Consider the following 25421-nt stretch of genomic DNA (forward strand, 5'->3'; position numbering starts at 1 on the left):
GGACATCTTTATAAAAGGAATAAACTTAACACCTCAGCCAATAAGCCAGAGAATCTTACGGTGCACAAGTGTGCAGTTTTAATGTGTTGCTCAGGCTATAGTATTATTTTTTAAGTTTTTGGTTTTCTTTTATACCATGCATTTATTTCCCTCTGAATTAATCACAGGTATTTTCTTTAACATAAGCTATTTTAAGTATAAACTTTATTCCTGAATATCTTCAGATACTTTCTGCTAGTTCAAATAAACTCACACAGACATTAATCCAATTTGAATAACTACATATGAATGAGGCTACAGTATTATTCAATCCAGAGTGTGTCACTTCCGTTCATGAAGGCTTGCTATGCATAAATATAAAAATATTTTATCTTCTGATGCTTTCAGTTTTGAAGCACTCCCTTCAAAGGATGTAAAAAATATTAAATAAAAGAGCTTTCAAAGTGTTCTGTTAGGCTATGATTTGAGGGGGAGATGAATGGAAATGGCTATTGATAGTTATTTAACTGGAGATCTTTGTGGTAATATGTGAAAGTATAAACTAACTCCAACAAACTCGTTTTTTCCTGAAACTTTTGGTGTAAAATTATATATTATTATTATTTTGAGACAGGGTCTTGTTCTGTTGCCCAGGCCAGGCTGGAGTGCAGTGGCATGACCTCGGCTCACTATACCCTTGACCTCCTGGGCTCAAGCGATTCTCCAATCTCAGCCCACTCCCAAGTATCTGGGACTACAGGCATGTGCCACCACTCTTGGCTAATTTTCATATTTTTTCATGGAGATAGGGTTTCACCATGTTGCCCAGGCTGGTCTCGAACTCTTGGGCCCAAGCGATCTGCCCACCTTGGCCTCCCAAAGTGCTGGGATTACAGGTGTGAGCCATTGCACCCAGCCTGTTATTATTTTGAAAGGTTATTCTGCTTTTACTGAAATGCAACAAACAGTTATTGAGCACCTGCTATATTATTATATAGTCCATTCCTACTAGGCTACCGCAGCCATTGATGATCTTCCTTTGTGTGTGTGTGTGTGTGTGTGTGTGTGTGTGTGTGTGTGAAGCTGTTTGTATATTTTCGGTTAGTTTGCTTGTGAAGCAGCTTGGAGAAGTCTCATCTACTTTTTATCAGTTGGTTGGTTTTATAAAGCATCTCAGAAAGTGGACCCAGAAATCGCAGATCTGCCATTAGTATTTATTCTTTGAAGATACTTTGGAGATTCATTTTCTTGAGTGGCACTGCCATGCTCATTCAGTGAAAACTTGTGGGGTATAGAAATGGAACGGAGAGTTTCAAACAGCTTTGCTGAAACTGTACTTTGGGCTCCAGACTTCACTGTCCTTAGGCATTGAAACCATCACCTGGTTTGCATTCTTCATGACTGAGGTTAACTTAAAACAAAAATGGTAGGAAAGCTTTCCTATGCTTCGGGTAAGAGACAAATTTGCTTTTGTAGAATTGGTGGCTGAGAAAGGCAGACAGGGCCTGATTAAAGAAGACATTTGTCACCACTAGCCACCAAGTTAAGTTGTGGAACCCAAAGGTGACGGCCATGGAAATGTAGATCATCAGCTCTGCTAAGTAGTTAGGGGAAGAAACATATTCAAACCAGTCTCCAAATGGGATCCTGTGGTTACAGTGAATGACCACTCCTGAAAGGGTAAAAGAAGATCTCATAAGCATTTAAAGGTTTGCAAAGAAAGTTTCACCACTTCACTCCCAAATCATTTACAGAATTTTTTTTTTTTGAGGCAAAGTCTTGCTCTGTTGTCCAGGCTGGAGTGCAGTCGTGCAGTCATGGCTCATTGTAGTCTCAACCTTCCAGGCCCAGGCAATCCTCCCATCTCAAACTCCCCAGTGGCTAGTACCACAGGTATGCATCACCATGCCTGGCTCATTTTTTGAATTTTTTGTAGAGACAGGGTCTGCCTATGTTGCCCAGGTTGGTCTCAAACTGCCGGGCTCAAGTGATCCTCCCACCTCAGCCTCCCAAAGTGCTGGGATTACCAGTGTGAGCCAACCTGCCCAGCCCAGAAACTCTTATTTAGAAAAGAGTATCATACATGTGTGTAAACCACCATCCTGTCACACTTCTACTGTCAATTACATATTGAAAAGTTATATGCTTAGGTTAAATTGTCAACTGTCAATAGCACAAGAGAAAAGCCAGTTACTCCAGCAATCCTCCAAGCTAGTAATTAAGAGCTCAGACTACTCCAGAGTCAGACTGCACAAGTTTAAATCCTGGCTGTCCCACTTACTAGCTGTGTAACTTTACATAAGTTGCTTAACCTCTTTGTGCCTTAGTTTCCTCATCTGTAAAATGAAGACTGGACTGTAGACATCTCATGTCGGCATTGTGAAGCTATATGTAAAGCACTCAGAACAGGGCCTGGGACAAAATAAGTACTTGATAAATATTAAAACTATTCAGTTTTTTGGCTGGGCGCGGTAGCTTATGCTTGTAATCCTAGCACTTTGGGAGACTGAGGTGGGCGGATCACCTGAGGTCAGGAGTTCAAAACCAGCCTGGCCAACATGGTGAAACCCCAGCTCTACTAAAAATATAAAAATTAGCCAGATGTGGTGGCACACGCCTGTAATCCCAACTACTTGGGAGGCTGAGGCATGAGAATTGCTTCAATCCAGGAGGCGGAGGTTGCAGTGAGCTGAGATGGTGCCACTGCACTCCAGCCTGGGTGACAGAGTGAGACTCTGTCTCAAAAATAAATAAATAAAATAAATAAATAATAGGCCGGGTGCAGTGGTGCACGCCTGTAATCCCAGCACTTTGGGAGGCCGAGGTGGGTGGATCACCTGAGGTCAGGATTTCGAGACCACCCTGGCTAACATGGCAAAACCCTGTCTGTACTAAAAAATACAAAAATTAGCTGGGCATAGTGGTGCGCACCTGTAGTCCCAGCTACTTGAGAGGCTGAGGCGGGAGAATCACTTGAACCCTGGAGGCAGAGGTTGCAGTGAGCCGAGATTGTGCCACTGCACTACAGCCTGGGTAACAGAGCAAGACTCCATCTCAAAAATAAAATAAATAAATAAATAAATAAAACTATTCAATTTTTTTTTTTTTTGAGACAGAGTCTAGCTCTGTCACCCAAGCTGGAGCGCAGTGGCATGATCTCAGCTCACTGCAACCTCCGCCTCCCAGGTTCAAGTGATTCTAGTGCCTCAGCCTCCCAAGTAGCTGAGACTACAGGCACCTGCACCACCACACCCAGCTAAGTTTTGTATTTTTTGAAGAGACGGGGTTTCGCCATGTTGGTCAGGCTGGTCTTGAACTCCTGACCTCAAGTGATCCTCCTACCTTGGCTTCCCAAAGTGCCGGAATTACAGGCGTGAGCCACTGCGCCTGGCCTATTCAATTTTTAATATTTCAAAAAACCTAATGGAAACTATACCTGTGATAAGTCAACACAAGCTAACTTAAAGGTCAAGTTTTTATGCTGTGGCTGGTACTAACTCCATGGTAACACTAGCTCTCACATGCTCATCAGACACAAAACGTAGAATCACAAAATGTCAGGGCTACTTGGGTCTAGAGAGGTCTTTCAGTGTAAGGCTCTCATTTTCACAGATGGGAAGATCAAGGCCCAGAGAAGTGTCTTGCCAAAAATCAATATTTGATACAGTCAACTAACTAGGGCAGGAAGGAAAAGCATGCAGGACCATGGAGAACTAACTTCTGAGGGTTAAAATCCATATGCGGAGGCTCTAAAAGAGGTCTCACCTGCTTTATTTTTCCTGAGATTGCCGAGAATAACATGGCACTTATACTGATGGGCAGATGACCAGATGAACATCATCATCCCAAGAATATGGAACCACCGTGCTTGCATCAATAGATTTTTCCCTGTTATGTAGGCTATAGGAAGGAGAATTGTTAGCCAACACTAAACAATTTCACAGGCTCAGGGAATTAAACAAATCATTTAGTCAGCAGAAACACAATTATCCACTTATTCCGTTCCTCAATATCCTAATATAATTTCCCAAGTACAAAGAGGGGAACCTGTTCCTCAATATCCCGATGTAATTTCCTGATGTAATTTCCCAATACAGAGGGAAAAGCCCTGTCTCTCTGGACAAAGGAGATACGTTCCTCAGCTACAGGCAGCTTCAGTTCCCCTGGCAAGAGAATTCCACACAGACACATTCTCTTGCTTCTTCTCTAAACGGTTCAAGCACAAAGTTCAGCTCCCCTACTGTGATCTACTTTCGAATGGTAAGATTCCTTTGTGTTTCCCTTGCTAAGTCCAGTTTTAAGTCTTCTTTCTTATGTTTTACTGTGAAGAAAAACACTTTCTAAGGAAATCTCTCTCTGAGCTACCATCCTGCTAGGGAGAGCCTGAAAGCAGAATGCTCACTTGACTAGCTCTGGTCAATGAAATAAATCACCAGTGGAAAGGCTACCAGGGGGCTTTCTCAAAAGAGAGGGACAGTAAACTGCAAGATGAACAACTCAATGCCATCCAGGTCTGGATGAGAAAGAACAGTCAAGAGACTGAGTTTCAGGAGTGGAAACACTCAAAGCATCATCTTCCACTTTCTTCTCTGGCTGCTAGGAAGAAGGGAAAAACACAGACCTTCTGAGGACCTGCGGAGCAAACCACTGGCTTCAGAAAAGCAAACAGGGACTTCCCTCTGCGCAGCAGGAAGCAGTTAGCCTAGTAGGAGGCTTGACTGAAGAAACAAATGTATCCACTGATAATGGGCAAGAGCCTGAGGCTCTGGAGCCAAGGGGGACCCCTAAAAAGCTGATTCAAGTAAGAGAACCAAGGATCATGCAATTCCACATGGCCACCTCGAAGCAGGAATCCGTTAATGATAGTAAAGGACTGATGAAAATCCACCGGTCTACCTGTGTCAGTTTATTTTAAAAGCTTGTTTTATATAATCAATCTACTATAGTCTTTTAGTGTTTACAAGTTTAGCCATTTAACTACTAGGTTATATTTTTATAAGTTCAAAACAGGCTGGGTACAGTGGCTCACACCTGTAATCCCAGCACTTTGCGGGGGCCAAGGCAGGAGGATCACTTGAGGCCAGGGGTTTGAGACCAGCCTGCCAACATAGCGAGAACCTGTCTCTACAAAAATGAAATAAGCAAAATATTAAAAATACAGTTTTAAATCTGACAGGCTTCAAGAGCAAGTCAACAGGATGAAAAGTTACAGTGTCTGGAAGTTCAAATCACTAAGTCCCTTACGCTAAATGCAGAGAATTTACCTACAGGAAAAAGGATTTGTTAAGGGTAACGCCAGAATTATAATGCAGGAAAAGGGAGGCAGGTGGAAGGCTCATATTTCCTCAGTTCTACTCAGTATTTAATTATTTGTTTATTCATTAGTTACTTAAGGAGTGCCTCCTAAGCCTGGCCCTGCTGAAGGCACAAAGGATAAAGCAGGGAATAAGTCAGGCAAGATCCCAGTCCTTATAGAGCTTACATCCTAGTTTACAGATAGTCTTCTTTTCACTAAGAAGAACCCTGTGAAATCAGTATGTGTCAATAATTACTAATGAAGGCTGTGAGGCTCAGAGAAGCTCAATGAGCCAGATGCAGGCCCATCAAGACTCCGGAGCCCATGTTATTTCTATCACGCCCTTTGGTTGGCAAATGCCCCAATGTGTTTTCTCTCAATGAATTACTGAAACCAACTTGCCCCATATTGTCCCAAATGATCCCAGATGACCCTTGAAGGACAAGGAGATGAAACAGAAAACAGCTTCAGAAAGGAGTGCTTAGAAAGCTATTTTTGTGGGCTCCTCTTCCTTGACTGTCTACGCAGGAGGGAAGGCAGAAGTTGAGATGCAGCCAGTAGAGGAAACTCCGGGAGAGGCAGGTAATGCCAACAAACAAGAACACGCTAAAAGCTAGCAGTCACCAAGTGCTCTGCAAAGTTCCTTTAGGGGGAGAACCAGCACTGCCCACCAGGAATGACAGCCCCTTCCATGGTACTGGCTGGCAGAATGCCACCACAGACATGCCTGGGAGGAATAAGTTCAGAGGAATCAGAGAGATGCTAGCTAAGTGGCTGGAGCCAATCAATAATTCATGAATTGAGAAAGATCGTCAATAAATCCTCCTTTAAAATCACTCCTCTAGTCAGAGGCCTTAGGTTGAGCTACAGCAACAGAGAGACGACTTTCACGGGGCACTCATACCAAAATCTAACCTGAGGAGGAAGCTCACTCACAGATTGTTGGAAATCGCTAGACCTCAGCCTGAGTTTACAAGGATGGACAGGGCAGCTGGAAACATGGAGCCCTGGGTTTAGAGACAATGGTCATTACAGACCTACGGGGTCTAGACTGACAGATACTAAGGCTGCAAGGTCAGGTTAACCTCAGCACTATAAACTCATTCCCATCACCCCAAGCGACTTGAATTCTTTATAATCATGCATTGTTTTTACAAAAATGGTAGTCATATGTGTTAGGTAATGTCCCCTCCTCCCCCCATAAAACAAAAAATCCATTTCATTTCCTTCTCGTAAACAAGGTCATGGTTTGGCTTCCCTCTTCCTGGCTAGTGAGAGCTTAGAGACTAAAACACAATTTTCACTACCACAGTACTCTTTGTCCTCTCCTCTCAGGCAGCGTCACTTGAAGAAAAGCTCTGTTGTGATGGGAACAATCACAGGAACTAAGCAGCAACAAAATGGCTCCCCACCCCCTCTGCAAATCCCAACTCCATGCAAGCACTCTTCCTTCCCTCATTTTCTTTTCTTTTTTTTTGAGATGGAGTCTTGCTCTGTTGCCCAGGCTGGAGTGCAGTAGCGCGATCTCGGCTCACTGCAACCTCCGCCTTCTGGTTTCAAGCAATTCTCCTGCCTCAGCCTCCCCAGTAGCTGGGACTACAGGCGTGTGCCACCACGCCCGGCTAATTTTTTTTTTTTTTTTTTAGTAGAGACAGAGTTTCACCATGTTGGCCAGGCTGGTCTCGAACTCCTGGCCTCAAGTGATCCACCTGCCTCAGCCTCCCAAAGTGGTAGGATTACAGGTGTAAGCGACCACGCCCGGCCTTTTAAAATCGACTTGAGTCTCATCTCCTCAAATGCAAAATGCACTGGGCCTGTCTCTTACTTTTGCATGTCTCATAATGCTTAGCACAGCACAAGCCCCGAGAGCGCATCATACACCCTGGGGTGGGGAGCTCCTGGCAGGGCTGGATCCACTCACCATTCCTGCCATCCATTGGCACTTGGCTCAGCACAGTTAGGCCAACAAGGACATAATAGACAAGTCCAAAACAGTACTGCACGACGTGAATCATGACATTGGAGAAGACACTGACGTAGAGGCACTCGAAGAGTCTTCGTAAGCTGTGCAGCCACAGAAATACTAGCACTAAGAATGCAGACAGTGCCAGCTCCCCTCCTACAATTCAGAAGGCAACAGGGTCAGCATTTCTCTTCTGGGATTAATTCAAAGTTTTGTTTTTCTGTACTGTTAAGCAGAGTATTAAATCCCATCTAACATCTTTCTTTTTGGTAGTAAGGAAGAAATGGGCCAAATGAAGTCAAGGAATTTGACTTCACTCAAATTACACAGTTCACTGTGTTACACAGTTCACTGGGTTCACAAACACCCATCACTCAATTCTGCTTCATTGTGTGACAGCCTTCCAGGCTTCAGGGACATCACGGTCAGGAGGTCTGTGAAAAGGTCTGTGGGTTTCTGGTCCCTGGCACTAACAGCCAGATGCAAACTGGAAGCGTTCCCGGTAGCCTCTGAGTGGCCCCAGCTGTGGGATCCCCAGCATCTCAGGCACCACAGAGGCAGAGAGGGGGACAGGAACAGAAACAGAGTTATGCATTTCTTTCCACATTAAAAAAAAGAAATTATACTTTTAGAGGCATGCTGAGCCCAAGATCTACTTCCCCACCTGTCTTTCACGACCTGCCCACCAAAAAATCTGAAGAAAAGCTGGCTTTAAAAAAACACACACTTAGTTTCTCTTTTTTTCTTGTTTTTTATTTTTTGGTTAATTTTATGTGTCAACTTCTTTATTTTTGAGACAGGGTCTTGCTCTGTCACCCAGGCTAGAGTGCAGTGGCACAGTCAGGCCTCACTGCAGCTTTGAACTCCTGAGCTCAAGTGATCCTCCTGCCTCAGCTTCCTGAGTGGCTAGAACTATAGTCATGTGCCACCACACCTGACTAATTAAAAAAATTTTTTTTTTGTAGAGACAGGGTCTCCCTATGTTGCCCAGGCTGGTCTCGAACTCCGGGCCTCAAGCCATCCTCCAGCCTCAGCCTCCCACAGTGCTGGGATTTTAGGTGTGAGATACCACGCCCAGTCACTTAAAAAAGAAATGAGTCACGGCCGGGGGCGATGGCTCACACCTGTAATCCTTCCACTTTGGGAGTTGGAGGCGGGTGGATTGCCTGAGCTCAGGAGTTCGAGACCAGCCTGGGCAACATGGTGAAACCCTGTCTCTACTAAAAATACAAAAAATTAGCCAGGCATGGTGGTGTGTGCCTGTAGACCCAGCTACTTGGCAGGCTGAGGTAGTAGAACTGCTTGAACCCGGGAGGTAGAGGTTGCAGTGAGCCAAGATTGAGCCACTGCAATCAGCCTGGGAGATAGAGCAAGACTCTGTCTCCATTAAAAAAAAAAAAAAGTCTCACATGCACACAAACACACACACACGCATGCACACCATAAAGATGCAACTTAATTAACTTTTACAAATTAAGCCAACCAATCCCACCCATGTAACAGCACCCAGATCCAGAAACAGAACACTTTAGGAAGCTGAGGTTGGAGGATCGCTTGAGACCAGGAGTTTGAGACCAGCCTGGGCAACACAGCATGTCCCCCATCTCTAAAAACATTTTTAAAAAATTAGCTGGGCATAGTGGCGTGCACCTGTAGTCCCAACTACTCAAGAGGTGGAGGAGGGAGGACTGCTCGAGCCCAGGAGTTAAAGGCTGCAGTGAGCTATGATCATGCCACGGCACTCCAGCCTGGACAACAGAGTAAGACCCTCTCTCTTAAAAAAAAAAAAAAGAAAAAAACGAAACAAACAAAAGAAACAGGCTGGATGCGGTGGCTCATGCCTGTAATCCCAGCACTTTGAGAGGCCGAGGCAGGCGGATGACAAGGTCAGGAGTTCAAGACCAGCCTGGCCAACATAGTGAAACCCTGTCTCTACTAAAAATACAAAAATTAGCTGGGCATGGTGGCGCATGCCTGTAGTCCCAGCTACTCAGGAGGCTGAGGCAGGAGAATCGCTTGAACCCGGGAGGGGTAGGTTGTGGTGAGCTGAGATCAGGCCACTGCACTCCAGCCTGGGCAACAGAGCAAGGCTCCATCTCAAAAAAAAAAAAAAAAAAAAAAAAAAAAAAAAGAAGAAGAAACAGAACACAAACAGCACCCCCTAGTGTAGGGACGACCCCTCCCCCAAACTTCCCATGGGGAACAACCCCTATCCTGACCCCTATCAGCACAGATTAGCTTTGACTGTTTTTGTATTTTAAATGAACTAAAACTTAGTTTTAACTCCTTAGGAACAAGTTAAAGCAAACAAATAGAATTCCTCATATCCTCACAACCAACCCTCCAAATACCAAAACACCCCAGTCAGTCTCACAGTAAACAAACGAAGAGATGAAGTTTTAATGAGTGGAGTGAGATCCACTGACGTAGCCTACCCTCCCAAAGAGGATGTCCACGGGTTTGCTTTTTTTTTTTTAGATGGAGTCTCACTGTCGCACAGGCTGGAGTGCAGTGGCATGATCTCAGCTTACTGCAACCTTTGCTTCCTGGGTTCAAGCCATTCTCCTGCCTCAGCCTCCTGAGTAAGTGGGATTACAGGCATGCGCCACCACGTCCAGCTAATTTTTTGTATTTTTAGTAGAGACGGGGGTTTCACCATGTTGGCCAGGCTGGTCTTGAACTCCTGACCTCAAGTGATCCACCTGCTTCAGCCTCCCAAAGTGCTGGGGTTATAGGCATGAGTCACTGCCCACTGTTCCCGGCAGGGTTTGCTCTTTTTTTTTTTTTTTTTTTTTTGAGACGGAGTCTCGCTCTGTCCTGTTAGGCTAGAGTGCAACGGCACAATCTTGGCTCACTGCAACCTCCGCCTCTTGGGTTCAAGCAATTCTCTCTCCTCAGCCTACCGAGTAGCTGGGGTTACAGGCATGTGCCAGCACACCCAGCTAAGTTTTGTATTTTTAGTAGAAACGGGATTTCACCATGTTGGCCAAGGTGGTCTTGAACTCTTGACCTCAAGTGATCTGCTCACCTCAGCCTCCTGAAGTGCTGGGATAAGAGGCATGAACCACCACACCCGGCCGGGGTTTGCTCTTCTGATTGTCATCTTTTGCAACCAGTTTCTCTGGTTATACAGAAAAGGATTGTTTCTAGGTGGTTTGGCCACTGGAACAAAGGACAGAGATGAGACTAGAACAATTTGTTTCTAATTCTGCCCCTCACACTCTGCCTGACCTTAATTGAGGATATTTCATAGTTTTCACCTTCAATTCTTTATTTTAAAAACTGTTCTGGCCGGGTGCAGTGGCTCACACCTGTAATCCCAGCACTTTGGAAGGCCAATGCGGGTGGATCACCTGAGGTCAGGAATTCGAGACCAGCCTGACCAACATGGAGAAACACCATCTCTCTACCAAAAATACAAAATTAGCTGGGCGTGGTGGCACATGGCTGTAATCCCAGCTACTCGGGAGGCTGAGGCAGGAGAATCGCTTGAACCTGGGAGGCAGAGGTTGCAGTGAGCCAAGATTGCACCATTGCACTCCAGCCCGGGCAAGAAGAGCGAAACTCCATCTCAGAAAAACAAACAAACAAACAAACCGTTCCATATTCTTCATCCTGATGCTGAGGATGGCAAACTTAAAGGCTATTTTGTAATCGTCTGTTCAACAACTGTTTAGTCAATTTTATTATACTACCAAAGCCTCACAGCATAATTTTTTTTCCATGTTTATCAAAAAGTAATTTTTATTTATTTTATTCATTTATTTATTTATTTTTTTGAGACAAAGTCTCCCTCTGTTGCCCAGGCGTGGAGTGCAGTAGCTCAATCTTAGCTCATGGCAACCTCCGCCTCCCAGGTTCAAGCGATTCTCCTGCCTCAGCCTCCCGAGTAGCTGGGATTACAAGCGCCTGCCACCACACCCAGCTATTTTTGTATTTTTAGTAGAGTCGGGGTTTCACCACATTGGCCAGGCTGGTCTCGAACTCCTGATCTCAAGTGATCTGCCTGCCTTGGCCTCCCAAAGTGCTGGGATTACAGGTATGAATTAAAAAGTAATTTTTTTTTTTTTTTTTGAGACACAGTCTCGCTCTGTTGCCCAGGCTGGAGTGTAGTGGCCCGATCTCAGCTCACTGCAAGCCCCGCCTTTCGGGTTCATGCCATTCTCCTGCCTCAGCCTCCCGAGTAGCTGGGGCTACAGGTGCCCGCCACCACGCCCAGCTAACTTTTTTTTGTATTTTTAGTAGAGACAGGGTTTCACCGTGTTAGCCAGGATGGTCTCGATCTCCTGACCTTGTGATCTGCCCGCCTTGGCCTCCCAAAGTGCTGGGATTACAGGAGTGAGCCACCGCACCCGACAGAAAAAGTAATTTTTAAATCACATTTCTGGAGTTCTAAGTCATGAGTTTGGTTGGAATAGTATAAATGATAAATGTTTCCAGACAAACCTGACAGATCCTAAAAGCTTTCCCCCTTTTGTGTAAAGACTTCTTTATAAATTTATCAACAGTACTAAAAATACCAGAGGGAGGGCAGCCAGTTCTGCACACAACACAGCACTTGCTGGGAAGTCAGGAGCGCTAACTCTTGGCTCTGTCTCCTTCTCAGGGAAGGGCTTAGGGACATCCCTTTGGCCATCCAGCAATGAACCGTGCAAAGCTCTTTTTTGCCCTCATCCTCCACTTCCCAGGCCCTTCTGAGGAGGCGCCGAGAGAGGAGACAAAATGCCAAAAACTGCTCCCTTGCAGACAGGAACGACAGAAACAGGATGCAGCGTTGTCATAAGCCCAGGGAGTCCTTACCCTGGAACTGTGCCGCCCCGAGAATTCTGAGCAAACCATGAAGCCAGCTTGGAAAAGGTGCTCCCAGGAACAAAGATTGAGTAAGGCACCAAAGCAGGAAGCCATTCCACAGCACTGAGATGATATAAAAGTGGGAAAAATATCTGCAAAAGGAAAGCAAGCGAGGCAATAATTAGGGTAGATCCACTTTAAGCTATTATACGGGAAGATTATTTTTAGTTTCTCTGTCTTTCCCCACCCCTCCATTCCTAAAGTATACTTTTGCTTTTTAATAGAATCTGAATCCTATAGGTGTTCAGGTTCTTAAAATTTCCTTTCAAATAACGGGACCAGTTAACTTTCAGGAAAAAGAGGCCTCTCTGAGGTTAACAAGAACACAACCAACTGTGTTAAACTTAGAATAAAGTTTAGTTAGCAATCTCTCTGATTGCTGGGTAACAGAATTGGACTCAAGTTCCCAAAACGGAGGCTGCAGGCCCTTGCAAAGAGAACCTAGACTGTGCTAAAACAAGCTAAATCTGTGAAAGATTTTGATTTCTATATCCCAAACAATATTGCAGTAATAGCCACACAACTGTTACACATGATTTGCATAATCGCAGACACTTGGGGCTAGAGGAAGTAAAAGATCTTCAGGCATGACTCAGTGTTTTTCCAAATTGGGTTGACCTAAATTACTTTTATTATAACATGACTAATACTACAATCATAAAACTAGGTATTAACTCCTTATGGTTATAATTCTCAGACAACTACAGGGCCTATTTTGCAATCAACACATCTACAAACTAAATACAAATAGGACCACAAAACCAATGCAATTGAAATTAGCGATGTTAATTTAATGCAAAAGATGATGTTGATTTGCTTAAACAAAAAAATCACCTAATATGGCACAAGGGCCTAGGGCCTAGCAGGTTCTTCTTCTTCTTCTTCTTTTTTTTTTTTTTTGAGACAGGGTCTTGCTGTGTTGCCCAGGCTGGAGTGCAGTGTCGTGATCACCACTCACTGCAACATTGACCTCCCAGGCTCAAGTGATCCTCGCACCGCAGCTTTCCAAGTAGCTGGGACCACAGGCTTGTAGTAGTCCACCATGCCTGGCTAATTTTTAAATTTTTTATAGAGATGTGATCTCCTTATGTTGCCCAGGCTGGTCTCAAACTCCTGGGCTCAAGAGATCCCTCCCACCTTGGCTTCCCAAAGTGCTGGGATTACAGGTGTGAGCCACCATGTCCAGCCCCTCATAGGTTCTTTTGAGGTCTGTTTATGTATACTTTTCTATTTTTTTCTATTCAATCTGAAACCTTTCTGACTCTATTGAGCGCCTGGCGGTCATCTGGCTTTCCCTGGTCTTCAATGCATCGTGTATATATTAAATCCCACTCCTTCTTTTCTTTTTCTCATTAGTCTGTGACAATAAAAGACAACCTGGAGCCAAAGAGGATTAAACATAATCGCAGGGGCTCCTCCAGATGATCCAGAATGTGCTTGTAAGAGAATGCACAGCCCCTGAGATCATGCCTACAAACTCAGTCTGATAAACTCTGATCTAACCTGATCATTCCATGGCAACCCACTCCACTCTGCCAATTACTGTTAGCAAATTCTATCACTGGCCAGGCATGGTGATGCATGCCTGTAATCCCAGGGCTTTGGGAGGCCAAGGTGAGAGGATCCCTTGAGGCCAGGAGTTTGAGGTTATAGTGAGCTATGATTCTGCCTCTGCAACTCCAGCCTGGGCAATAGAGCAAGATCCTGTGTCTTAAAAAATAAATAAATAAATAAAATTCTATCACTGGATTTGCCATCTCTGGCCACACAGAACAAGAATTTTAATTCCACACAACATCTCTTAAACTATTTGAAGAGAGCCATCCTGTGATTCCCAACTGGGATCTTCTCCAGGCTCAAGAGCCTACTTTTCACAGAAGTTCATGCATCAAGGTCAATCGCCACCCGTGGCTACTGATCTTTGGTTATACCACAGGGTCTTCCTTAAGACACACTTCCCACAACTGACCCCAGGTATGGTCTGAGCCTCGTGTAGCACAGTGGAAGGTCAAGAACATGCTGTTCTGCAGGCTCCCAGGGAAAGGCAGGAGGGATAGCTTCTGAAGGACAATTTCTGGACCAGCCACTTTACATACTTAATTTTTTCACAAATATTTACTGAGCACTTCGAATGTGTTGGGCAATATTCTAGAAGCTGGGGACTCAGCAGGGAGTAAACAGACTAGGTCTCCGCCTTGATGGGAGTTTACCTTAGAGTGGGGAGTCAGACGGTCAACAACTAAACCTGCAGACATCTAGCATAATGCTGGGTCAGGGGACAGAGGGTGCAGAGGGGAGGCTGTTCTGGATGGGTGGTCAAGGATGGCTTCTCTGGAAGTGACATTTGGCTAGAATGAGTCATCCCTGTGGATTTCTAGGGGAAGAACTTTCTAGGCAGAAGAAATAACAACTGCAAAGGCAATGAGGTGGGTGTATATTAGGGGTGTTCAAGGAACATTAAAAGACATCTGTACATTGGCATGGCCAAGGGCGAGGGTAGAAGGTGAGGCAGGAGTGGGGAGAGGACATGAAGCCTTGTAAGGCCACTAGCTTTTATAATGGGGAGCCATTTGGGCAGATGAGTGACTTGAGGTAGTAATTTATGTTTTAAAAATCCCTCTAGCCTACCCGGGAGGCGGAGGTTGCAGTGAGCCAAGATCGCGCCATTGCACTCCAGCCTGGGCAACAGACCGAGACTCCATCTCAAATAAATAAATAAATAAATAAATAAATAAATAAATAAATAATCCCTCTAGCCTGAGCAACATAATGAGGCCCCATCTCTACTAAAAAAGAGCAGAAAAGAAAAGAAATAAAAAAATTAGCTGGGTGTGATGATGCATGCCTGTAGTTCCAGCTACTCGGGAGGCTCAGGCTGAGGCTGCAGTAAGTGGTGATCATGCCGCCACAGCACTCCAGCCTGGGTGACAAAGTGAGATTCTGTCTCAAAACAAACAAACAAAACCCTAAAAATCTCTCTGGCTGATGGACAAGTTCTGGAGATAGGTAGTGGTGATAGTTGGATAACAAGATGAATCTATTTAAAGCTACTTAACTATTTAAAAAACAAAAAGGTAAAATTTAAGTTACGTGTATTTTACCACAATAAAAACATTTTAAAAGGGAGCAAAAGAGGCCGGGTGCAGTGGCTCAGGCCTGTAATCCCAGCACTTTAGGAGGCTGAGGTGGGCGGATTACCTGAGGTCGGGAGTTTGAAACCAGCCTGGCCAACATGGTGAAACCCTGTTTCTACTAAAAATACAAAAATTAGCCAGGCATGCTGGCACACGCCTGTAATCCTAGCTACTTGGGAGGCTGAGATAGGAGAATAGCTTAAACCCAGGAGGCAGAGGTTGTAGTGAGCCAAGATTGCACCACTGCACTCCAGCCTCGAAGACTGAGCAAGACTTTGCATCAAAAAAAAAAAAAAAAAAATGGAGGCAAAAGAAAGCATTGGTCATATATTTCATTATTCTTTAAGTGAAAAAATATCCCTCTGGTAACGAGGTAGAGAATAGTCTAGTTGTGGGGGTAAGGGGTGCCAGGTAGAGCATGGCAAAAGTTAAGATTATTTAGTTCATCTTCATAACAATCTTATGAAGCTTATGTGGTTATCTTTGTGTGGCAGATGAGAAACCCAAGACTCAGAGAGGTTAAGTTACTTATTCAATGTCACACAGTAAGTGACAGCCCTGCTGACTGTGAAGTTAAAATCATACTATTGTGCTTTCATGCAACCTAGGCGTGCCTGAACTTGCTTTTCCAGCCTTATGTTACACGTACCAATTTATATCAAACCTAAAGTCAAGCATATCACTCAAGTGGGTTTTGTGTAAGTTGCTAAGCTACACCGTGCTGTGCTCTACTTGTGTCATGGTGTCTTTCATTCACAGGCATATTGTGTTACTTTTCATTCCCACATTTTGTTTTGCTTGCCTGCTTTCCCTCTACACATTTTCTATTCTTTTTTTTTTTTTTTTCAGACGGAGTCTCGCTCTGTTGCCCAGGCTGGAGTGCAGTGGCACGATCTTGGTTCATTGCAAACTCTGCCTCCTGGGTTCACGTCATTCTCCTGCCTCAGCCTCCCGAGTAGCTGGAACTATAGGCGCCCGCCACCACGCCCAGCTAATTTTTTGTATTTTTAGTAGAGACGGGGTTTCACCGTGTTAGCCAGGATGGTCTCGATCTCCTGACCTCATGATCCACCCGCCTCGGCCTCCCAAAGTGCTGGGATTACAGGCGTGAGCCACCGCACCCGGCCTATACATTTTCGATTCTTTAGAGCAAGTCATAGCTCTTGTTTGTTTTTAAAGACCCAGCTTAAGCCTCCAAAAGTCAATCTAAAATCTTCACTGCCTTCTGTTTTGGACACTCTCCTTTTTTCCTCCTTTGGCACTTTGCTTACTTGTAGCACTGTTGTCCAAGCCCTTGTAAGCAGGGGTAAGGTGATCCTTATAGGATGATACAAGGTGCTGAATGAGCACTCCCTTGCTTAACAAACATTTGAGTGCTTACTTTAAGTCACAACTGCTCCAGGCTCTGGGGATACAACAGCAAACACAACAGACAATTCCTGCCTTCATGGAGCTTACACATGCGTACGCGCGCACGCAAGCACGCACACGCACAGAGTAAATTTTATAGCATGTCTGGTGACAACTGCTACTGAGAAAACTAATGCAGGAAAGAGGAAGGAGGAACGCTGGGATGGCAGAATTATAATATCAAACACAATAGACAGGGAGGGGCCTCATTGAGAAGGTAATATTTGAGTAGAATTAGAGGAAGTAAGGGGATAAACCATGTGGCTATCTGGGGAAAGGCCTTTCCAGGTAGAGGGAAACAGGCAGTGCAGGTAGGAGAGAGAACTAGCAGAGAGGCCCTTAAACCTGGAATAGAACCAGATGGGGCAAACTAGAGACAAAGTCAGTAAGGTAGTGGGAATGAGACCATGAGGTCTTGGGCTTTTACTGTGAGTTAGAAGCTACTCTATGGTTTGGGGCCTAAAACACAATCTATTCTTAATATTAATACATATTTGCTTGCCGAGCGCGGTGCGTCAGGCCTGTAATCCCGGCACTCTGAAAGGCTGAGGGCGGATCACCTGAGGTCAGGAGTTCAAGACCAGCCTGGCCAACATGGTAAAACCCCATCTCTACTAAAAATACAAAAATTAGCCAGGTATGGTGGCACAGCCCCCTTGGGAGGCTGAGACACGAGAATCACTTGAACCCAGGAGATGGGAGGCTGCAGTGAGCCCACATTGCGCCACTGCACTCCAGCCTGGGCAACAGAGCAAGACTCCATCTCAAAACAAACAAACAAACAAAAACTATTTGCTAACTGCTGGAACAGACTCCAGGCCCCAGTCAGAGGTGTTATGGGGTTAAGAAGGGGAATTAATGTTTACTGAGTTCTGGCTAGATCCCTGGCCCTGTGCTAAATGCTTTAATGTCACCACCAATGAGACCAGCAGGTGCTATTGTGTCCAGAATTGGTTCCTTCCCGTGGGTTCTTGGTCTTGCTGACTTCAAGAATGAAGCTGTGGACTCTTGCAATGAGTGTTACAGTTCTTAAAAATGGTGTGTCCAGAGTTTGTTCCTTCAGATGTTCAGATGTGTCTGGAGTTTCTTCCTTCCAGTGGGTTCGTGTTGCGCTTGACTTCAGGAGTGAAGCCACAGACCTTGGCAGTGAGTGTTGCAGCTCTTAAAGGTGGCGCCTCCAGAGTTGTTTGTTCCTCCAGGTGGGCTCGTGGTCTCGCTGACTTCAGGAGTGAAGCCGCAGACTTCGCAGTGAGTGTTACAGCTCATAAAGGTAGTGCAGACCCAAAGAGTGAGCAGCAGCAAGACTTACTGTGAAGAGGGAAAGAATACAGCCTCCAAGGGGTAGAAGGGGACCCCCAGCGACTTGCCGCTGCCGGCTCGGGTGGCCAGCTTTTATTCCCTTATTTGGCCCCGCCCACATCCTGCTGATTGGTCCATTTTACAGAGTGCTGATTGGTCCGTTTTTACCAAGTGCTGATTGGTGCATTTACAAACTTTTAGCTAGACACAGAGTGCTGATTGGTTCATTTTTACAGAGTACTATTGGTACGTTTACAAACCTTTAGCTAGACACACAACGCTGATTTGTGTGTTTTTACAGAGTGCTGATTGGTGCATTTACAAACCTTTAGCTAGACAGAAAAGTTCCCTAAGTCCCCACTCCACCCAGGAAGTCCAGCTGGCTTCACTTCTCACTATTATGCTAATACTCTAATGCACACCATCACCATCTCTTGCCTGGACCACCACAGTAGCCGCTTATCCAGTCTTTTCCACATGATGGCCAATCATCCTTTAAAACATAAATCACACAATGCAATGCCTCCCCCTCCCACACAAAGCCCTCAGTAACTCCCACTCACTCAGAATAACATCCAAATTCTAGCATAGGCTGCAAGGCCCTGGCGAGCTACTGTTTCCCCCACCCCATCCATCCTTCTATGTTGTCACTCACGCCCACTTCAGTCTTGCTCATGATCAAATAACCCTGCTGGATTTCCTCTAAAGCACTTACAGTCATCTGAAATTATCTGGCTGGTTTTACAATATTTATTGACATGTTACTGTCTGCCTTCCTAGAAGATAAGCTCTAAGGAGCCTAGAATGATTCCTGGCACACAGTAGGTATCTATAAACACTGGTTAAATAAATGAATGAGAGAAGGTAAGCATCTCTTCCAAAGTTACTCTCAGAGTAGGCGTCCAGTTAATCAACAAACAAATTAAACCTCAAACCACTTTTTCTCATTCATTCAAAACACACTGACCGAGGTCCTTATTACCAGTCAGGTGTTAAGCTAGAGATATGGTAGCAAACAAGACAAATATAAACTCATGAAACGTCTACAGTCTAGAGCAGGGGTTCCCACCATTTCTCCATCATGGACCCCTCTGGCAGTTTCGTGAAGGCTACAGCCCTTCTGAAAATATTATACAAGCACAGGAGTGTGGTGTGACCATGGGGAAGCAAAAGAAAACAAGGAAGTATGCTACCATGAAGTGAATGCTTAGTCTCAGAGATCAGAGGCTTACAGAAAAGGATAAACTAAAACCTAAAAATAAAGAAAAGAAGGATCCCAGCGTGTTAAAGGAAAGAGAAATTCCCCAACACCCTACCTGCTTATTTTTCCAATATAATACACAGCTGGGCCCACCTTACCACATCCTCATTGATACCAACCTTTATCAACTTTTCCATAAAAGCCAAACCAGACTTAGTGCAGTCAATGATGGACTGTCTGTATACCAAGTGTATTCCTTGTATAACTGATTGTGTAATGCCTGAAATTGAGAAATTGGAGCAGAAGTATGGAGTGGCTCTAAGGATCACCAAGGATCCAAGATTTGAAGGATTACCATGTACACACAAAGGAACCTATGCAGATGACTCTTAGTACAGAGAGTAATTCAGCATAAGTTTTATATTGTGGCCACAGTTGACCGGGACCTTAAAAAGAAGAATCCCTAAGATTCCTGGAGTTCCTATCATGTACATTTCTAACCATAGATACAACATTGAATGAATGCCAGATGATTATGGAGCCCCTTGATTCTAATTCTTATAAGACACAGTTCCTCTGCCTTTCTTCAACCAGCTTTCTCTTGTTGCCAGTTCATTACACACGCAAGAGCATGAATTATTATTCTGTTGACCTATTTGCTCTATTATGAGCTGAGGATGGTTAAATATGCTCACCCCTTTTTTTTTTTGAGATGAAGTTTCGCTCTTGTTGCCCAGGCTGGAGTGCAGTGGCACAGTCTCAGCTCACTGCAGCCTCTGCCTCACAGGTTCTGGCGATTGTCCTGCCTCAGCCTCCCGAGTGGCCAGCTAATTTTTTTTTTTTTGTATTTTATGTATTTTTAGTACAGAAAAATATGCCTCAGCCTCCCACGGTGCTGGGATTGCAGGTGTGAGCCACCGTGCTTGCCCTGCTCACTTTTTGATGCTGTTTTGAAATTGATATTTTGTCTCATAAAAATGTTAGGCCAGGCCAGACACGGTGGCTCACGCCTGTGGTCCTGGCGCTTTGGGAGGCCGAGGTGGGTGGATCATCTGAGGTCAGGAGTTCAAGACCAGCCTGGCCAACATGGTGAAACTCCGTTTCTACTAAAAATGCAAAAACTGGCCAGGCATGGTGGCACGTACCTGTGCTCCCTGCTGCTGGGGGGCTTAGGCAGGAGAATCGCTTGAACCCGGGAGGTGGAGGTTGCAGTGAGCCGATATTGCGCCATTGCACTCCGGCCTGGGCAACAAGAGTGAAACCCTGTCTCAAGAAAAAAAAAAAAAAATTTAGGCCAGGCACATGGTGACTCACGCCTATAATCCCAACACTTTGGGAAGCCAAGGTGGGCGGATCATCTGAGGTCAGGAGTTCCAGGCCAGCTTGTACAACATGGCGAAACCCCATCTCTACTAAAAAAACAAAAAAAATTAGCTGGGTGTGGTGTCACATGCCTGTAATCCCAGCTACTGGGGGTGCTGAGGCAGGAGAATCGCTTGAACCCAGGAGGTGGAAGTTGCAGTGAGCGCAGACTGCACCACAGCATTCCAGCCTGGGTGACAGAGTAAGACTGTCTCAAAAAAAAAAAAAAAAAAAAAAAAAAAATTTAATGATGGTCAAAAGGTACGAAATCTCAGACAGGAAGAATATGTTTTATGCTTTTTTGGATTTACGTTGTACAGTGTGTTGCATATACTTAATAATGGAGTGTTATACATTTCAAAATTGATGTTCTTATCACAGAAGTGTATTTGAAGTATTGGATATGTTAACTAGCTTGATTTAATTATTCCACATTGCATCCACAATTTATGACATCACTTTGTAACCTATAAATTTATACAATGATAAACTGTCAATTTACAAAAAAAAATTATACAAGCATAAAGTAAAATGCAGCAGGCTTACAAAGGAAACCAATTATAGTGACATACAAGTAATGCAACTACTAAAAAACAAATTTGCAATATAGTAATATGTATATTTCTTTCTTTTTGAGATGGAGTTTCAATCTTGTCACCCAGGCTGGAGTGCAGTGGCGCGATCTTGGCTCACTTCAACCTACACCTCCCAGGTTCAAGCTATTCTCCTACCTCAGCCTCCCGACTAGCTGGAATTACCGGTGCTCGCCACCATGCCCGGCTAATTTTTGTATTTTTAGTAGAGATGAGGTTTCACCATTTCGGCCAGGCTGGTCTCCAACTCCGGACCTCAGGTGATCCACCCGCCTCAGCCTCCCAAAGTGCTGGGATTACAGGTGTGAGCCACCGCACCCAGCCTGTAATATGTATACTTCTTAATGTGTCTACTAACAAGATCTAGTGATGAAAGACTACAGTGTTCTCATAACGAGGAAAACAGTAATATTTTGAGGTATCATCAATATTCTTAACGTAATATAAAAAAACTATCACAGAGTTACAGATACTGCTAATTCTACCGTAGTTTGTAGATTATATTCATAATTAAGGCAATGCTAAATTTCAGCTAGAGGTTAGTGAAAATAAAGACATAACTTTCTTCCAATCCAAGTTTGCCCTGAATTCTATCCACAGATCCTCTGAACCTCCAGTTAATGCTCCCTGGACTTCAGTGGGGAAAGTCTGGGCAGCTCTTTTTGCCTCTAGAGCCCAATTCAATTCCAAAGCTTCGATACCATTTGGAATCATTTTGAAATTTAAGAAGTTCTTCTACATTCACTATGCAACCCAGAGCATCATGATACATGTTCGAGGTCGCCTGTTTATTCAGAGTTCCTGGGAAATCAAAACTCTAGGAACCAAAAGGAAAACAAAAAAAAGCAACCATCACCTTAATTAAAAAAAAAAAAAATCTACCAGACAGGAGTCATGGAAACAAACATTCCAAGAACCAATTTCAGGTTTTACTCTTGCCTCAGTAGGAAAGAAAAAAATAATCCCAAACAAAATTACCTACACACTGCCTTATTTGCAGAAATGGGATTTACAACTGCCTATTTCTAACTGTAGCAATTATGAACTTATTTTCATTTTTAAGAGTACTGCTAGAGGGCCGGGTGCAGTGGCTCATGCCTGTAATCCCAGCATTTTGGGAGGCCAAGGCGGGTGGATCACTTGAGGTCACGAGTTCAAGACCAGCCTAGCCAAAATGTTGAAACCCCGTCTCCACTAAAAAATACAAAAATTAGCCAGGCATGGTGGTGTGCACCTCTAGTCCCAGCTACTCAGGAGACTGAGGGAGGAGAATTGCTTGAACCCAGGAGGCAGAGGTTGCAGTGAGCTAAGATTGAGCCACTATGTTCCAGCCTGGGCGACAGAGCGAGACTCCATCTTAAAAAATCAAAACAAAAGAGTACTACTAGATTTTGCACAGGAAAAACATTCACATATACGTATCAAGGTTAACGTTACCAAATGATTTTAAATTTGGATTAACCAAGATATTTACTAAATGCTACCATCTGGGATAAATCCATTCTCACTTGATCTTTCACACAGATTGAGCTTCACATGGTACAAGATATTTCCCATGAAGTATACCAGAGGATAAGAGCTTGGGATTTAAATTCCAACAGGCAGGGTTCAGGTACCACCCTTGCTAGTACTAGCATCATGGCACAACTGCTATCTTCTAAGCTTGAGTCTGCATGTGTGTAAATGGGCATAATGACAATAACATCTCCCTCACAGGTCCACTGTGAGGATTAAATGAGGAAAGGCACGTACTCCTTAGTAGTCATCACATAATCATACATGTAAGCATTTAGTCAATGGTGGTTACTATTTATAAACCAGTAAAATCTCTCCCACATGCTCCTTAGCCATTAGCACATTTTTTTAAATGATAAAAGTGATAAGCATCTTGTGAATGAAGACATTTTGGAAAATACAGAGATGTATAAAAAAGAGGCCATAGACTCTTACCTCCACCCAACTCTAACTATCTGCCTATTTCATATAAACAGGGGTACAAAATTTAAAAAGAGAGTAATACATGTATTAATTTTTTGGAGACACTGCCAGTTTTGATGCAAGTTATCTTTTTTTTGTCACAATAAAAATGCTTTTCATTATTGGTCTGGATGTTTTGTACCTTCTCCAGCACTAAAAGAAATGTCTGTTTAAATTTAGAGAAGGAGGGGAAGGGCACTTGAACACTATGGGAGGTTCTACTGTAGAATTCTGGAAGAAGAAAAAGGTGTAAATTATTTCACAATACAGTAGAAATTACAGGAAGTCCAAACAGAACCAACTGTTACAGTAATGAATAAGGAAAAGGTACCAAGTCTCTTTCTTGGCTGTCATGTAATAACAGACTTGAGTTGCAACAGCTGGGGTGTATGCAAGTTCAGGGGATGATTTTACACGTGCCATTTAATCCAGGCACACTAGACTAGTACCTTTCTCAAAACTCAGAAAATAAATTGCTGTGAAGTATAAAAGGATTCAACCCTGATTACAAATGGGATAACAGGTAATTTTTGCTTAAAAAGAGCCTCTAGGAAACAGGAGGTTTGATCAATTTGTTTCATGTACTTCTACTTCTTCCCTTTAGGGTGCCTCAGAATGACCTAGTTCTCCCTTCTCTGTGTTAACACATGACACATCTTTCTCTGACAGTCAAAATTCGCAGATTATCCAAGTTTTAGAAGCCAAATTATACTTGTCCCTTTGTTGCCTGCGGACCTGGGGCACTGCCTATGAGTGTTTCAAGCAACAACCCAGATGTTTTTAACCTTTAAAAAAATTTTTTTTAAAATACAAGGTATTTCTCTGTTGCCCAGGCTAGAGTGCAGTGCCATGATTATAGCCCACTGCAGTCTCCAATGTCTGATCTCAAATGATCTTCCTGCCTTCATTCCAAGTAGCTGGCACTACAGGCACACGCCACCAAGCCCTGCCAATTTTTTGTATTTTCAGGAGAGACGGAGTCTCACTATATTTCCCAGCCTGGTCTCGAACTCCTGAACTCAAGCGATCCGCCTGCCTCAGCCTCCTAAAGTGCTGGGATTACAGGCGTGAGCCACTGCGCCCGGCCTAAGATGCATCTTAAGGGGCACTGTTCTATTTCTACCATCTCGAATAGTATTTGGTCAACTCTTTCCAGCTATGTCCTGAATTTAAAGTAGAAACAGGAGAAGAAAATTATAACAGGTCTCTATTTAAACCTTGACGATTTAATCCTTCGCTGAACTGGGTTACAGAATTTTTCGAAAGTCAAATGGAGCTTCGGGACGGGCCTGCCTATGACGTGCACCTTGGGCCACCTTCCCCAGGGGCACCTGCCGAGGTGCAGGTTAGGGCGACTCAGTCCTTTGTCCCCACTGCGAGGGTTGGGGAGAGAAACGGGGGAAGCCGAGGCCGAAGAGCCGGCCTAACTTCATTTCCACAAATGATTCCCGGTGACCTCAAGTTAGAGTATGAGCCACTGGAGTGCAGGGGACGGGAAAGAGGAGAATTTGGGGCAAGGGGGACTTCAATTTGCCGCCTAAATTCGCATGACCAGGCCTAAATTCGGATGCGTTGCCCTTTCCCACAGGGAAAGGCTCCGTGCGGCTACCAGTTCACATTCCTCCAGCTGAGTGCAAGCGGCTCCGCTCTCCCTCGGCGTCCGCGGACACCCGGGCACTGCTCCCCGGAGCCACGCAGCAGCCCCGGCATGGCCGGGGCCAGGCCGAGGGAGCGCCATGCTGCGCCCGGGAACCCGCCAGGGCCTCCCAGGCCGGGTCCCGCCTCTGCTGCCCCCTGCCGGCTGCCCGCGAGCCGGGGAGCCCTGAACTCTCAGCGCCTTGACAACCGCGGCTCGGGACCGGGGCGCGGTTACCTCTTGGGGACATCAAAGGCTCGGCAGGCGGCGGGGCGCGACGGCTCCCCACACTTGGTTTTCCCATAGCGGATCAGGTCCTGGAAGATCGCGCAGCCCGGGAGCAGGCCGGGCGGCAGGAGCTGCAGCAGTAGGGTCAGCAGGAAGGCGGCGGTCAGCGTGAGCCACACCGCGCGCAGCGGGTTCAGCGCTGAGTGCTCCGTCTCCGCCCAGGGAGCCATGGCCCGCGTGCCCGCCTTCCGCGCTGCTGGCGCCCCCACCGCCCGCTAGCCCGCGGAAGAGCGGCCACTAGCGCGCCGCGCGCCGGTCTCAGCCTAGCGGGACGTCGGTGACGCGGCGCGGGGCGGGGACGCGCAGAGCTCCTCCCGGACTCGCCGCTCAGCCGCGGAGGTCCTTGGTCCTGGTCGCGCTGGCGCTGGGTGGTCGCTCGCAGTCCCTAATCTGGGCATGGGGATTCTTAGATGGAGCTCCAGAATATGATTC

The 25421-nt window shown here is 45.1% G+C and overlaps 1 protein-coding gene and 1 pseudogene across 3 annotated transcripts; one reads left to right on the forward strand and one right to left on the reverse strand.

Annotated features, from left to right (window-relative positions):
* Window positions 1-170: 170 nt before the first annotated feature.
* On the reverse strand, window positions 171-25421 carry SRD5A3 (steroid 5 alpha-reductase 3). 3 transcript variants are annotated; one of them, XM_063705283.1, is made up of 6 exons: window positions 24939-25271; window positions 20279-20396; window positions 12039-12181; window positions 7197-7394; window positions 3745-3879; window positions 171-1651 (listed from the first exon to the last, which is right to left on the reverse strand). In XM_063705283.1, the coding sequence occupies exons 1-6, from the start codon at window positions 25003-25005 to the stop codon at window positions 1392-1394; spliced, it is 921 nt and encodes a 306-aa protein (XP_063561353.1). In that variant the 5' UTR covers window positions 25006-25271; the 3' UTR covers window positions 171-1391. The 3 variants fall into 3 exon arrangements, with proteins under 3 accessions (XP_063561353.1, XP_004038736.1, XP_063561354.1); XM_004038688.4 differs by lacking the exon at window positions 20279-20396 and having other exon boundaries at window positions 24939-25421; XM_063705284.1 differs by lacking the exons at window positions 3745-3879; window positions 20279-20396 and having other exon boundaries at window positions 24939-25277.
* LOC101127842 (rRNA-processing protein FCF1 homolog) lies at window positions 19017-19682 on the forward strand (annotated as a pseudogene).

Source organism: Gorilla gorilla, chromosome 3 (assembly GCF_029281585.2).
Source record: "Gorilla gorilla gorilla isolate KB3781 chromosome 3, NHGRI_mGorGor1-v2.1_pri, whole genome shotgun sequence".
NCBI lineage: Eukaryota > Metazoa > Chordata > Mammalia > Primates > Hominidae > Gorilla > Gorilla gorilla.